Genomic DNA, 16,440 nt, shown 5'->3' with positions numbered 1-16,440 from the left:
ATCGATAAGCGGATGCTATTCGTCAATTACCTGTTTTTTTTTAAAAAAAATAGCTGATGAATCTAAACCATCCAATCTCAATATGATGGTTTAATACATTCTTATACATTCCATCTCCAGCGCATTGTTCTTCATGCTCTTCCTCAGCTGCTCTGCCCCGCGCCACCCATCTCCTCTCATCTCCTATGGCATCCCCGTTGTCTCCCACCGGTTCGATTGCCATCTAACCGCTCTCTAACCACCGGAGTCACCGATGAACCCCGAAATCCCGAACCCTACATCCTACTGTAAACTCACTAGTGTTTACTCGAGGGTTTGAAATTGAGTGTGCGATTTCAGCCGCCGTAAGATTAGGAAGCATGAAAAAATAAGTATTTGTATGGTCTTTCTCTACTTAAAAAATAAAAATGCCACGCATTGCACTAAGTGGTTCGTGTTTCATTAGGATTTGAATACTAACACTGCAACGTGATGAAACTAATCACTCACCCGCGCATACCACTAGCTGCATCGATAAAGGTGGCTAGTTCATCCAGAAGCCGCAAGCGCGACGCGGCTTCTCCGATCCATGGCGACGTGGACTTCAGGGGTGCAGCCAAAAAGCGCATGTGAGAGTTGCAGCTGGTGCACGTCGGTGCAAAAATTGCAGACATCACCGCTGATCTCACCTCGCCCTCTCGACCCGACAGCCCACGCGTGGCCACCAAGCACAAGCAGCCAAGCGGCTGCAGCTCCACGTACGGCTCCATCTAGAACGTCAAACCGGCCACAAGAACGCAATATAAATACCTCCTCCATCCCGCTTGGAGCTCTCACCATTCCACGCAAACAAACACGATCGAGCTTCTCCAAGTCTCATCGAAACCAGTCTCAGAATCTCAACCCGGCAAGCAAGCAGTCAAACAGTTTCCTTCCCGGCGGCACGGTGTGCAGATTCGAGCTGTCCGGAGCCGGCAAAGGGTGACCATGGGTTTGGCTTGGATGGTGGCCGCGGCCGCTGCGGCGGTGCTGGCGTCGTGGGCGTTCAACGCGCTGGTGCACCTGGTGTGGCGCCCCTACGCCATCACCAAGAAGCTCCGCGCGCAGGGCGTGCGCGGTCCGGACTACAAGTTCTTCGTCGGGAACCTCGGCGACATCAAGCGGCTCCGCGCCGCGGGCGCCGGCGTCACGCTGGACGTCGACGACCACGACTTCATCCCCATGGTGCAGCCGCACTTCCGCAAGTGGATCCCGCTCTACGGTACGTGACAGATCACCTGTTGCTTTGACGTCCGATCTGCACTACGTTGTGTTAGCTCGTGTTGTGTTCTTATGTGCCATGTGCTGCGGCTGCTTGCAGGGCGAACGTTCGTGTACTGGACCGGCGCGAGGCCGAACGTGTGCCTGGCGGACGTGAACATGGTGAAACAGGTGCTCTTTGACCGCACGGGCCTGTATCCCAAGAACCTCATGAACCCGCACATCTCCCGCCTGCTTGGCAAGGGGCTCGTGCTCACCGACGGCGACGAGTGGAAGCGTCACCGCAAGGTCGTGCACCCGGCCTTCGACATGGACAAGCTCAAGGTACGTACGCACATACGGTTGTACGGAGCGCGCGCAAGTGTTAGTGTTTATCCGGGAACCTACTTAAAACCAACACGTGTTGACGTGTTGTACTTAGACTTGTGTTTAGACTTGTGTTTCTCAAGTCAGACGTACGTGTGGGGCTTTCTCTGAACTAATTATTGAGCCATTTTTATTATTTTACGTGTCAGATGATGACGGCGACCATGTCTGACTGTGCTCAGTCGATGATGTCCGAGTGGGAGGCACAGCTGGCCAAGGGCGGCGAGGGGGAGGTCGAACTGAGCAGACGGTTCGAGGAGCTCACCGCCGACGTGATCTCGCACACGGCGTTCGGGAGCAGCTACAAGGAGGGGAAACAAGTCTTTCTGGCGCAGAGGGAGCTCCAGTTCCTCGCATTCTCCACCGTTTTCGATGTCCAGGTCCCAGGGTTCAGGTACCTTCCAACTGAGAAGAACCTCAAGACATGGAAGCTGGACAAGCAGGTGAGGGGAATGCTCATGGACATCATCAAGAGCCGCCTCGCCACCAAGGACACCGTGGGATACGGGAACGACCTGCTCGGGCTGATGCTGGAGGCCTGCGCGCCGGAGCACGGCGAGAGCCCGGCCCTGAGCATGGACGAGATCATCGACGAGTGCAAGACCTTCTTCTTCGCGGGGCACGACACCACCTCGCACCTGCTCACCTGGGCCACGTTCCTGCTGAGCACGCACCTGGAGTGGCAGGACAAGCTCCGGGAGGAGGTGCGGCGGGAGTGCGGCGACGAGGTGCCCACCGGCGACGCGCTCAACAAGCTCAGGCTAGTCAACATGTTCCTCCTCGAGACCCTTCGACTTTACGGCCCGGTATTGCTGATACAGCGGAAGGCGAGCTCGGACCTCGACCTCGGCGGCTTCCGGGTGCCCGAGGGCGCGATCTTGTCGATCCCGATCGCGACGATCCACCGCGACAAGGAGGTCTGGGGTGAGGACGCCGGCGAGTTCAGGCCCGAGAGGTTCGAGAACGGGGTGACGAGGGCGGCGAAGCACCCCAACGCGCTGCTATCCTTCTCCAGCGGGCCGCGGTCGTGCATCGGGCAGAACTTTGCGATGATCGAGGCCAAGGCCGTGGTCGCCATGATCCTGCAGAGGTTCACGCTCGAGCTGTCCCCAAAGTACGTGCACGCGCCCATGGACGTGCTCACGCTCCGGCCCAGGTACGGTCTTCCCATGGTCCTCAAGAGGCTGGGGGTGTAGGTGCACCTACTCGTGTCATGCATGCATGCTTCCAGGAGCAACATTTTGGTTTCGTTGGGTAGATGGTTTGCCACTCCGTTGTACTCTAGATAAGTTTTGTTCATTACTTCATTTGTTGTCGCATGGTTTGTAATGTATTTCATTTGTACATAAATCGCATGTAAGGAGAATATATATAATCTTGATTGTTGGATTGAACATGGTTTGTCACGGATTCGGCGGCGGGAGGACGCCGGAGAAGATGATGGAGGATAGGGTGGGGGAGCGAAGCAGTGGTCGGAGAAGAAAAGCTACTAGGCAGTTGGAGGTTGAAGAAACGACAGTTCGTATGCAGATCGCACGGTCATGGTTTGTTGAGTGTGGAGGGAGAACTTTTCAGGCGCATAACAACAATAAGTAGTAACAATTTTTCCATACAACAAAGTGAATCGTTTGTAAGCACTAAGCAAGGTTATTGCACGTAATCATGCAACAGTAACTTCCATTTTACATAAGCAATTGTCAAGCATACCATAGCTTCTATCGGCTTCTTTAGGTAGGCGTGAAATCCACCTCTTTTTGCACATAGCGATCGGCTTCTGTAGGTGTGAACCTCCTCTTTCTCCAAGTAGCTTTCATCCGCTTTCCTTAGACCATCCTCAAGCAAGTCGTTTCGTGGATAATAATCTTTTAACGAAGGAATTTTCGTTCCCTTCAGTGTTCCAATAATTTCTATTCACAATTTTCGTCACGAAGGGATTTTCAAAACCATTCCCTCTAGGACGGGATTATCTCTCTTTTTCCTTGACGAATCCCTTCGAAAAAAACGTTGAGGATGACAAAAAATAAATAGAACGAGAAGAGAAATCAGAAAGAGAACGAAATAAAAAAATATGATTAGAGATGATCTTAAACATAAAAACCTCCTCTTTCTCCCCACAGCTTCCAGCCTCCCATCGGCTTCCTAAGGCGTGAAAACCTCATCTTTTTCCTCAATGTTGTTATCAACCTGCCGCGCCTTGACAGAAACTTTCAGCTTTCCATTAACGTAACTTCAACAGAAGCAACACAACGTGAAAGCTTGCTATTGCCATCATCAGTAAAAGGAACTTTCTCATCTTCAAAATGAAGTCACACGACTTTCTCTCAAACAGTACCGGAGGTTCGGACAACAAATTGACCACAAAAACCATCTGGCCATGACCCATCAATGACTTGTGGCCCATTGTCACAGCTAGGGAGCTTAAATCCTTATCCTCGGATTCAATAGTGCCCTTCACTTCAAGCTCAACCTCGATGTCCTAGGATGCATATTTGTAAAGGGTAAATTGCATTTTGCACCGGCACCGAGTAGATCGCACTAAGTCTCACTTTCCAGCATGGCGGGTGCAGAGGAGCAGGTAGAATGGCTCATACACCTATGTCTTCCTCCTCTTTTCTTTCTCTTCTTCTTTTTTTCATCTTCTCTCCATCATCCATGGCAAAAAAACAAAGTTGTTTGGGGGCTAAGGAGTGCTTTCATTGGCTGCGAAGAAGAGCCCCCCTCCACTGATCCTCCTCTGGCAGCAGGTTGAACAAAAAGTTTCACTTTTGCACCAATGTTAGGCTAAATGTTTTTCAGTTTGACCAAAATATTCTTCTAAACTTCTCTTGTTGTCCAAATTCTTTTTTTAATAATAAAATCTATTTTCACGACCTTCATTGAAGGTAAGGTTTATACGAGACTGAGAACTCGAACCCCGATCAGCTCGATCTTCTTCTAGGACTTTGTCATTGGACTATGAGCCCAAATTTTATGAGAGGAAATATACAAACTATCAGTACTCCAACGTCCTCGTAGCAGCTGCGGGCTGAACACTGAACAGAGACGGATGCAAGTTTCTGGAAAACCAAGGCAACGTCAAATCTAAATCAAGTCTCTGTTCGCCAGCTTCGCGGAAGGTTCAGATGGATGGCTTGGAGAACCTGCAGCTTTCCTGGGTAACAACACGTTTTCCTACTGAAATTGAATCTAAATTGTTGAGTTGAAGAAATGAGTTTCCACAACCAAAAGCATGATTCATGTTAGTTCGTGTAGGCACATGCACAATATATACTTCATTAACAGTCACCAAATCGCATCTTTGTTAACCATCAACTGCAGTCGTTAGGCCGTGTCAGCTTGACACCGGCCGATGGCCATCTGCCATGCTGGACGTCTGCAGAGACCGGGTCGCGAGTCGAGACAGCAACGGATCACATGCGCTATGTCCAAAAGTCTCTGCGTAAGATAGCGGAATTCTGACTTTGGAGAGCGAAGTGTCTCTGTCACCCATGCATGCACGAAAGATTCTCCCATTTTTAGTATTTAATCGACGTTATCTCTTCGCCTGTCGAGATTGATAGATACGCTCGTGGGTACAGGTGGGATTGGATGTACATCCAAAACCAAACAGTGAAATCCAATTCAAATCCTACCAAAGAAAATCCATTGCTCACTCCAAATCCAATATAAAGTGTAATGAGTCGAATCCATATCGTTTTGAGTCCAAGGCCATCAACACCATCCGATTTATCATGCTCGAGTGGGAGGATGGGGAGAGCTTAGGGATGGCGTGAAGCCGATGCTGGTGTGCGCTATCCAGCTAACTGACGAGGTCACCGAGCATTGCGTCGCCATATGGAGCTTCCGCGCCGCGTGTGCCGACCTCAGGTTCCGTGCCGACAAGCTCGCGGCGCTGCTGCGGCAGGCATGTAGCGCAAGGCGCTCCCGAGTCCCGACCTCTAGAAGCTACAACCGCCCCGTGGCCGGCGTCATGGCAGGGGCAGCCGCGACCTCCCGCGGTCTGGGGCGAGGACGCCGGCGAGTTCAACGGCCCGCTGAGGTTCGACGGCGGGGCCACCAAGCAGGCGCCGAAGCACCTCAGCGCACTGCTCTCCTTCTCCAGCGGGCCGAGGGCGTGCATCGGGCAGAACTTCGCGATGATCGAGGTGAGAGGCGTGGTCGCCGCGATCCTGCAGCGGTTCTCGCTGTCGCTCTCGCCGAAGTACGTCCACGCGCCGACCGACGTGATCACGCTACGGCCTAAGTACGGGCTCCCTATGATCGTCAGTGGCATCGAGGCGTAGTGCGAAATGGTCGATCAATCTATAAAAGTCATCGTTGAACAAACTGGTACATTCGTATTAGTAGGCAAAGACCTACCTACTCGCGTGTTTAGTTTGCCCTGGATAAACACATCACCGAATTTTCATCAAAAAACACATTACCGAATTCGAATTGTTAAAACAAGACGCTGTTATCACTGTCGAACCATACGACACAATCCATCTAACCTCTGGCGCCTATGAATCACGAGACGACGAAAGCGAGATGGAAGCTGTACCTACGTAGTGTGCACTACTGCGCGAGCGGCGTGACCGTGGCCTCGTACTGTGATGCAACACTCGCGTGTTAAAATTTATTGGCTAAGTGTCCGTATATTATAAAAAAACATAAATATTATATATGTTACCGCCAAGTATAAACTAAGTTACGAAGATGTAGATATATCATAAGAGCTTTACCGAACGAATGCGTTGGAAATAATATTGTAGTTTGATTTTAAATAAGATATAAAAAGAGAGTAAAAGATTATCTGCTAATTTTTCTTCTAACTTCTTTATTTTAATTATTAAAATGGATTCTATATCTACAGCCGGTATTGAGACTAGGAGGATACATGATGAGGGTGGATAATAAAAGTGAATAAATTATGAGAAATCAAGTTGAAATGTGCCTTGGTTTATATGTGATGAGTGAATGATAAGGTTGTCGATTTGGTTTGTCAAGTTTTCGATTGCTTGGGTGTGCGCAGGATCTGCACATGTGTTCGGATAATTTGCAGAATTGGAGTTAACTGGGATTTGCAGAGTGTCTGTATATTTTTGCGGAGTGCCCGTATATTTTTATGGAGAGTCCGTACTTTTGCGTAGTATCTGAATATTTTTGCGAAGAGTCCGCACTTTAACAGTGTTTTCATCAATGATGAATAATATTTTCAGCTGTAAACTTCTTCTATGTATTGGAACTTTTTGGAAGTTCTTTGAATTGATTTGAAGTTTTAATTGAGCATTTTGATTATGGATTAACTGGAGTTGGAGTTGGAGATATGCGTTTGCTTGTCTTATGGTATGCAAATGATAGATGTAACTTGACGATCGACAACGGGATGATCGGGCTAAGTGGGGAGCTTGGTACTGGACGATCGATGAGACAGGGCAGAGTCAATGATAATCCTAGCAGTACAAATGGAGGTAGAGTAAGGTATGGGATGAAAGATGATGAAGGCGGCGTATTGACGAAGTCAAACAAAGGGAATGTAGGTGTAAGTGACAAGGTGGCCCGAGAAATCGGGAGCTGGAAAGACTTGCCGGCGGTCAAGATTGCAAGACGGAGTACACGCATCGACATCAAAGTATTTGCTTGAGGCAAAGAAAGTAACGGCTAGTCACGCTTTGAAAGGCATGCTAGGGTTCCGCGGTTTGGTCACAAAATCGCAGGAGGATTGGAAGGTCACGTGGCATCATCGCGAAGCTTGTGTCGAGGTGAAGCTAAGTCGTGAAGAAGTCATAGCCGTTCGATGGATGAAGCGAAAAATAAACCAAAATACTCCGATGGTAGATATGAGTGCATTACCGGTGATGAACAATGAAACTTAAGAGCCAAGATACCTCTCTAAGCCTATAAATAGATAGGTAGGACTGTTGAGAGAGGTAGAGTTAGCTATTTGAGTGCCTAGAGACAGGTTTTGGATGAGAGGAGAGGGTAGACTTAGCCTTTGTAATAGGTTAGAGCTTTTGTGAGAGAAATTTTTGTAATTTGCCGAAAATAGGGTTGACCTCTGTGCTAAATGAAGATGTTTCTCTTGTATATGCTCGTGCTCGTCTCCTTCTTAGTCTCTTGCTTTTGGTTCCTTTGTTTTTATTGTAAGTTTTTTCTTTTTCAAGTTGATTTTCGTTTTTGCCTTTGAGCAGCGATCTTTTCATCTTGTGGAGTTGTTCTCCTTATTGCTAGATACATAAATCTCAAATACTCATGTATATTAGAGAGTTTTGAGTTCTCTTGCATCTAGATTATCAACCTGGAGAGCATCTTCACCCGGTGATCATCTTTGATCTTTTGGTGATTCTTCTTAAGATCTAAGATTTGTGTACGGTTGAGTTATGTATTGATTTGATGAGACATATTGTGCTCTATTCTAACCATGAGACCTGTTTTTTGTTGGATCTTTAAGTTTGATTTTTAATTTTTTGTTCGTTGTTCTGTAAAATCCAGAATCTCTGGATCCAACTTCTAAACCTTCGCATTCTCGGACTCTCCGGATAATTCTCCGAAACCTCCGGAACTTCTATGTTAGGTGAAGTTTTTTCACTACGTGTTTATGTTACGTTTTATTGTGATTCTTTTTTAAAGGTACGTTAAGTGATTAAATAGGAGAAGGTCATCTATTTCGTAAGAAATTTGTTAATGCGTCTATTCACTTCTATAATCGTCACTCTCAATCCTATAAATTATTTAAAATTTAGAATTTTTTTATTAAATATGTGAGTAAAAGACGACGGAATGCCAAAACAACTCCTTTATATAGTCAAGCCATTAGGCTCTACCGCTCTAGCTGTGTCGCGGGATTATTGGGCCCGGGAGGCCGGGACTTTGCAGGCAGCCGCATGCGTGAGCTGAAGGGCGGCTCATTCTGCAGGGCTGCGGATGTGCGCCACCGAACGGCCGCTTGCACACGTCGCGAAGATCAATGGATTGTTGCGTTGGGCGTCAGGAAAGCACCAGAGTTGATGATTGATTTGCCTCAATCTCACTGATGTCGCTGCGGACGCTGGTGACCCAGCGAGACCAGCGAATTGGCATCATCCCCAGGCTGAAACTTATCACCGAATCCCACCCCAAGTAGATCGCTATCATTAATTTGATCGAAAAAAATTTACAGCACAGCTTAAACACCCTGAAGGCCTACAGTCAAAAGCACACTCAGTACAGGGGGATACCTAAGACGACAAATTGATTGGGAGGTAGTGAGTACCTAACAACAAGAACGATAAATATTTTTTGATAAATAAAGTTTTATTAATTCTATAAGTTTTATCAAGACAATACAACTATACAAGAGTCAACTTCTAGCCTTTGCATAATAAAAATGCACGTGGCTAAAACAACAAAAATACAAAAAGAGATAAAAAATTTGAAACTAATCCAAAAACCAACAGAAACTGAGGAAACTGAGGTTAGCTAAGGTGGGGGTTTGAAATCCGCAGTCTAGAACCCCATCTAAGTCGGGTAAAGAACACCTGAACCACTTATTATAGTGACCAATACAGGATCGCTGCTGCACCAAGTATAAAAGCCTTCATATGTTTGCTAAGCCCAACTGACTAGTTTCCAAACGTGTGGGTCACGCTTCTGGACGGGCAAAGGTTTGAAGCTACTGAAAAATAAACCATGTAAAACGTGCAAGACAACAGTAAAACAAGAGGTGTTTTAATCGTCTTATTTTTATGAAAAAACAACACTTCTAAATCATTTTTCAATTTCTTTTTATCAGATTTTCCTTCGTTAAAAGGACTCCTCGGTGGAGGTACCAAAAGAAATTTTTATTTATTTTTGTCGGTAATTTCAGTTTCCACAGTTGATTGTTTATGTTTGGGGTCTCAATCTGCTTTAGTGCTCGGTATAAGGAGTTTACCGTGAATTGGCCCATTTTGGGTCAGTCACCATCTCGCTCTCAACCGATTGATATACTATTGATCTTGTCGAGATGATTATTCCAAACGATCAACTTTAGGCCATCTAATGTTCGTCGGAAAGAGACATATGGGGATGTGCTTGTAGGACCTGCGCCACTGATTTATGCTTATGGCGCACAATGTAGTATAGACTGAGATATTGATCTTTGAGTGGTGAATCTCCAAGCCACTTATCTTCCCATAAACTAGTTTGTGTGCCATCTTTAACGACAAAAGTATCAAGCCAAAGTAAATATAGTTTCACCTTCATCAAACTGACCTAAAAGTGCGAATCTCCCGGTTTCAATCAGTTTGAGAGAAGGGTTTTGATCCCAAATATTTGTTTCTTAAAAGGTCTTGCCAAATTCCTTCTTAGTCGAGAAGGTTAAAAAATCATTTGTAGAGAATAGGCATCTAGGTCTTGGATTCCTAAACCGTCGTTTTCCTTGAGATGGTAGAGAGTCCGCAATTTCGCTAGGAGGCATTTCTTTTTATGACCCTTACTTTGTCAGTAAAATTTAGATTTATAATAGTCTAATCTTTGAAGGACCTCTCACGTGATTTGAAAGAAAGATATCATATAAGTGGAAAGGTTGGATAAAAATGAGTTTAATAGGACTAACCTATCACCCAAAGATAGATGCTTACCAGTCTAACTACTCAGTCTCTTAGCAAATCTTTCTTCTACTCCCTTCCACTCTAAGTTATTAAGTTTCCAGTAGTGGATTGGGATGCACAAGTAGCAAAGAGGTAGGTCACCCATCCCACAACCGAAATTTGGCAATATTGCTCCGTGTCCTTTTTAGCCTTCAAAACAGATCAACTCATTTTTATGAAAATTAATCTTAAGACCGAAAAGTTGTCCGAAATCACAGAGCAACAAATATTCTTTACCCTTTCCAAATCATGATTCATAAACAGAATCATTTCCTGTTCAGGGGTGCTGAACATTTGGTTGCCTAACCAGGGGTGCTGCCACTTCCACACCAACATCAGTCAGCACCAGAAAGAACTACGCTGTCATGTCCGTCAGGTTCGAACATCACCGAGATTCAGCAGTTCTACCGTCTTCGTGCATGCTTTCATCTGGCAAGATATGACTAATCATGATCCTATTGCTACCAGCAAAGTTCCGTAACCAGTAAGCTTCCTTAATTCTGCATAAGGCTCTGGCAGAATCATGGTCACTAGCGGATTGAAACGCCTACCTCGTGTCTGTTTTTAACACATAACATAATAAAAGAAGATTAAAAAAATATGTTTATTAATTTTGGGCATCTCAATATTTATTTATAAATTTATTAATATTTAACACATTCATTTAATTATGAGAAAAATAATATTATTTTTATGCATGCACATAATTTTAATACGCAGATGATAGTAATACGAACCTAACAAAATTTGTTTTATATTTTTTTTGAGTTTTAGATATTTTTTTGCATTTGGATTATTTCAACCGATTTATCAATATAATTATTATACCTTTCGCTATTTTTCTAGAATTTTTAAAAAATTATATTATACATGTAAATATATGGATACATATATACATAAATACATACGTAGGACCCACGTAAACAGTACTGCAGTGCAGATGCTATGTATCTACAGTGTCTTAGCCTATGAGAGATCTTCGAACCTTGACCGGTTAATATATAGTATAGATGCCAAGAACATACATACAAGTGAAGTTAGGACCCACGAATGTCATTTCCAGAAAGAACAGTAGATCCATGTGTGCTCTTGGACGTTTCAAGCAACACACAGCTGGAAAACCTACAGAAATTCACCATGTTAAAATCTTGTTCAGTGGAGAACACGCTGACTGAACTTCACCAATCAAATATGCTCAGATCAAGAGTCCATCCTTATAGAAAGCTTGAAATTGTTGAGCTACATTCATATATGTGCAATTTCATCAGTAATTGACCATACACTTCCCTACGACCTTTCTCACTCCAATTAGTGGAACATGAAAAGCACGTCTACATTTATACTATATCCCGGGCAACAGAAGCTATAAACACAGAAAATCGATGGTGCTAACTCTTCATAAACAAGCGGATTCAGATTATTCCAGCTGACATGTATAAATATGACATCAACTCAAAGTGTCAGCAAGTGCATCTACAGCAACCAACAGGTGGTGGTGAAGAAACATGGTTAGCTCGAGTTAATGGATGCATATAGCCCCAAATTTATGGTTGCCCAACAGAACAGCAGCAACGACAATATCTAATTCAAGAGCAAGGCTAAGCAATAAGCTCGATCACATGGCATAGTGCAGTACGAACTGTCGACGAACAATAAAATGATGTGGTTGTACATGAAGATTTAACTTCGCAAGTTATGCCGAATTTTGGCCCAGAAAAACCTTAGTTTTGTAAAAGTATTTTTGGTGAGTGCCAAGTGTATATAGCGACACCGAAAATCAGGGATCAGAAAAAGATGCTCGAAAGATCATAAATTGTGCTGGTACTAGAAAGAGAACTTTTACAGTACACCATAATACTAGATGATAAAGAGTATCATTGTTGTGATCCAACCGTCCATTTTAGTAGGTATTATTGTAATTATCTTGATACCCTTATGGGTAATTACGTCATTGACTGACCGGACTTCGGACCTTCGCCACCCATCATCGACCGACCGACGGAAGCTGGAAACCCTAATAAATGAAATGAACAGAATAAGTGAAAGTTTATCCGAAGAATAAACTACTATTTTGATCTTCCCTAATTAAACATATAATTTACAAGTTTATCATAGTTTTTTTTCCAATCCTACCCTTATGATACCCATGATACTCTTTAATGATACCCATGATATTGATGGACGATAGAGTATTATTGGATTAATCTAAACCATCGGATGAAGAAAATGGACGGCATACACTCATTTAGATGTACTGTAAAAGTCCTCACTAGAAATGACAAGAGGAAAATGGTAATAATTATCATAAAAATATAATGTTAAGTAGATAAGTTAACCTTGAAACCAACTCTGTTGCCAAGGCAAGCATGCCAATATGATTTTCTTTCTTCCAAATGCACATAGTCACAAGGCCCACCTGACAGCAAGTAATAAAGATAAAAGGCATATATAAGATGTATCATCCGGCTATAGAATAAAAGAGTAACTTCCGTACCTCATTGGGCCAGAAATGCATGGCTCACTCTCAGCGAGGTCTGATTACAAGCATATTACTAATCATCTCCATGTGATACAGAATTATCACGAGTTACAAATCATTCCTGAGTGACCACCTTTGTTGTGAAAAGGGCCTCCTCGCTTCTTGTCGATTAAGATAAAGACAAGCCACGTACTTGTAACCGTCACTCTGTGCACTAATAAGACAGTTGAAAAAAAAAAACCTTCACCAGCAAAAAAATAGAGTAAAGGAAGAAATAATCAATAACATGGACTCACAGCTGGAGAGTACATGATGTATAACATCTTGAGGTACTTACCATTTGAATAAACAAAACTGCCAAAATCTCCATGCATCCTTGACATCCTTGCCAAAATTGATACAATAAGCATGCAATGTAAATAATTAACCCATAAATAATTACCTTATTTTAGTTTCATTAAGGGGGCATTTGTAGCTAACTTGTCTTTGACCCTTTTCACCACATCTTAAGCACGTGACTGGGTATCTGATCATATTTTTCTTCTTTTTCTTGTCACCAGATTTGCCACCACCTTCAAGCAAGTCTTTGATCCTCAATTTCCTTTGCCTTCTAGCAGTCCTTTTACCAAGTGGTGCCCCCACCTAAAATGGTAAGTCAACCTTAGGGCATTGTGACTTATCTGTCATTGGCTTTATAAGTCCACTATATATATATAGCCTTGAATTTTTTTTTTTTGATTTAGTAGTACTCATGTACAAAATCATCCAACTACACATTCTTTTGCGTTATTAGAAAGGCCAAACATATTCACATGGCTTACCAGTGTGCTGCCACTCAAGATATATACACTCGTGGAATCTCAGCTTAACAACATGCCAAGCATGATTAATGTTATTGTCCCACACCTCGGCGCTCTCTTTACCAACTTTCACAAACCTAAGATGTCCTAAGCCTCTACTCATTTCTTTCAACTAAACCATGATAGCTGGTAGTATCGTGCCATGCAGCCTTTCTCCCATCCCTCTCCTGTTCTCCTAGAGAATCATAATCATCTCTCTTATCTTGTCAACTAAATCAAAAGCAGAAAGGTCCTTGAAGTCCCTAATCCAGTTGTTGAACACCTCTGCTAGATTATTGGTGACAAAGATTATCGAATACCTCCCTTCGTCATCTTGGGATTTATAGATCCATAGGTTATCACAATCAATAATTGGTATTGTTGGTTGTTTTGGACCTAGAAGTGATGCTGCTTGTGAATATGACCCAGACTCAAGCAGTAGTAAACCCTCTATAGTACTGCCCAACATGATCATACTAGACTGACTCTCAAGGTATGGACCTATACTAAATGGAACATCTGGATCAAGCCTATCAAAATGATTGGAAAAGTTAAAAAATCAATTTAGGGTTTATCTACGATTATGTCCTTAAAATATAGTGCCAAATCAATGCATCATTGCTACAATCAAGAAAAAAAACATTTACCATGTAGGGGCATCCTTCGAGTTCAGTGGTTCATGTTGCCAGGTTGGGGTGGTCCTCAACTACTCACCCAAGCATCTATAGTTCCTTGCATCAAACAAGAAGTGGATTGAAAAATGAACAGGACAAATAGAAAAGGAAATGGAGGAGGCAAACGGGCTCAGCCTCAACCTGTGTCGTGCCATCACTAGGTCGCGGTCATCGTTGGCTCCTACCGTCGTAGCGGCACTAGGCTCAGGATAGGGAAGAAGAGAGGAGAGAGCAGGGGAGGGGAGGCAGACGACTAGGAAGAGGATGAGTGATGAAGTGTTTTGATCTACCCAAGCTCTTGAGCAAATCAACCTTTTACTTGGTGTTAGGGGAATTGCCATTAAGAACCTCTGACGTCCCTTGGCCCCAACGGTTCGGGCCCAAAGACCACCAGGCTCCAACCCCCTCCGAGGCCTGGGGCTCTAGGGCGATCTCGGAGGCCATGCCTCCGGACCCTCAGAGCCTTCAATCCTTCAAAAAGATCATCTAGGAGGGGGCCTGCAGGCCACCCCCTATGTGCAGCGAGGTAATCGACATTTAATGCTGGTGCAGGTGGTGACCGCCTGACACAATGGAATCGCTTGGTGACATGGACAACTATATGTGGCTTTATCTAGAGTCACAAACAGAACAGGACTAAAGCTGCTAATAAACGACTCAGAATGTCCAAGTGAAGACACAGCCAAAAACATTGTGTATAAAGAGATCTTATAAATAGTTTTCATCAATGATACGCAAGAAGCATCATCAATGATTCGCAAACAAATAATGTATCAATCTCAGTAGTTCATAACTTTCGGTATGCACTAAAATACATAATGTCTATCAGCAATGTACTTCAAAACATAAATTTTTTACATACTTGCAGCCACAACTAAAAAAAGTTATTATTTGGATGCAGTACCAAGATCTTGAGTTTAACTGTATTGCCATTACAACTCAATGTAGCTTGATTTTTAAATCATCTAAATAAATAAACAGATGTATTTTCCTTTCCTTTTTCCATCTTATTACTTCTACTGAGTTTTTTTTTAACTAAATACTAATTTCTTGCATTGACGATAATATAATAAATTTCAAAATACAGGAATTATTATGAATAAAAAAATTATACTAGGTCTAGCCGCGCAATATCTAGAGTACAACTGTATTACCATTGCAAATCAAAGTACAATGATACCTTTCTGTTGAATTACTTATCCTCAAATAGATGACTTATGAAATGTATACATAAAGTATGTTCAACAAACACACTAATTACAGACATCACATTACAAATTCTAATGCAATCAAATATACCTCAAAACCATACATGATTAACTAACAATAACACATAAAAATAAATTTATTACATTTACCAAACTAGATCAAAGATGACGGAGGTTTACAGAGAACAAAGGGGCAAAGAGGATTGAAGCAAGAAGAAAAAATACAGGCAATTCACCGCAGTCCCCACCAAAACAAATAAGAAAACTGACGACTGGATTTTTAATCGATATAGCATGACAGTGGAATTTTTGCTTCCTAAATAAAATCTTTCGGCCTAGATCTTGCCCAACAGACAATTATAAACTAAAAAATAGAGATACAAAACATACCCAGCTCCTCAAAGATCCCTTGATTCTTCAATAAATAGTTGTCTTTCTTTGGCCTACTATTTGAATCGAAAAATTCAGAAAAATCAAAAACCCTAAACTAAACATGAAAACAAAATTCGGGGAACACTCACTGCGATGGAGGAGGATCCGACGAGCAAAGGAGCAAAAGAGGCGAGAAGTTGCACGGGGAGGCGAGGAGAACAGACGGCAAAGCTGGACCCGGAGCGCACACCGCAGGGAGAGCAAGGCGGCAACCAGCGGCTCCGCTGCTCTCCAAGATATGGGAAGGGCGGTGAGCCTCGAGCATCAGACGGCCGGATTGGGGACTGGCCGATTGGGGAATCATCAGGCGTATGGAGCCTCTAGAGCTGCAACACAAAAGTGTAGTGGAGAGGCGGATGGATGAGGGTGAGCTGAGTAGGGAGATGGAGCCAAGGGGCATAACTAGAGAGATGATAGCTTCGGTGAGCACTGTGGCTCATGGAGCTCACATACGGATAAAATTTTGGTTCTGCACACGGATTGATAGATATTGCTGAATCAATGGGGTAAGAGGTTCAGATCTCCTCTTGCTTTTTTAGAGCAAGTTTTTAGTTTGCTATCAACGATAAACTACCATATCATCTAAATAAATAATAAACTTGCTCATGTAAGTGA

The 16,440-nt window shown here is 43.5% G+C and overlaps 2 protein-coding genes and 1 long non-coding RNA gene across 14 annotated transcripts; 2 read left to right on the top strand and 1 right to left on the bottom strand.

Moving 5' to 3' along the window:
* Nucleotides 1-804: 804 nt before the first annotated feature.
* Nucleotides 805-2,999, top strand: LOC133893159 (cytochrome P450 709B2-like). The gene is made up of 3 exons (XM_062334130.1): nt 805-1,240; nt 1,340-1,563; nt 1,755-2,999. The coding sequence occupies exons 1-3, from the start codon at nt 967-969 to the stop codon at nt 2,799-2,801; spliced, it is 1,545 nt and encodes a 514-aa protein (XP_062190114.1). The 5' UTR covers nt 805-966; the 3' UTR covers nt 2,802-2,999.
* Nucleotides 3,000-5,383: 2,384 nt separating this feature from the next.
* LOC133892990 (cytochrome P450 709B2-like) lies at nt 5,384-5,888 on the top strand. The gene is made up of 2 exons (XM_062333971.1): nt 5,384-5,509; nt 5,583-5,888. Exons 1-2 carry the CDS (start codon nt 5,384-5,386, stop codon nt 5,886-5,888), a joined length of 432 nt encoding a protein of 143 aa, XP_062189955.1.
* A 3,024-nt stretch (nt 5,889-8,912) lies between these two features.
* Nucleotides 8,913-16,402, bottom strand: LOC133893372 (uncharacterized). Of its 12 annotated transcripts, none has more exons than XR_009904484.1 (7): nt 15,915-16,402; nt 14,159-15,839; nt 12,688-13,314; nt 12,530-12,609; nt 11,219-11,315; nt 10,431-10,751; nt 9,245-10,343 (listed from the first exon to the last, which is right to left on the bottom strand). It is a non-coding gene; the product is annotated as an uncharacterized LOC133893372 (long non-coding RNA). The 12 variants fall into 12 exon arrangements; XR_009904486.1 differs by having other exon boundaries at nt 10,431-10,622; XR_009904487.1 differs by lacking the exons at nt 9,245-10,343; nt 10,431-10,751 and adding an exon at nt 8,913-9,235 and having other exon boundaries at nt 11,215-11,315.
* Nucleotides 16,403-16,440: the final 38 nt, after the last annotated feature.

Source organism: Phragmites australis, chromosome 15, assembly GCF_958298935.1.
Source record: "Phragmites australis chromosome 15, lpPhrAust1.1, whole genome shotgun sequence".
Lineage (NCBI taxonomy): Eukaryota > Viridiplantae > Streptophyta > Magnoliopsida > Poales > Poaceae > Phragmites > Phragmites australis.
The sequence above is the reverse complement of the archived record's forward strand: the minus strand, read 5'-3'. Positions and strand labels throughout refer to the sequence as shown.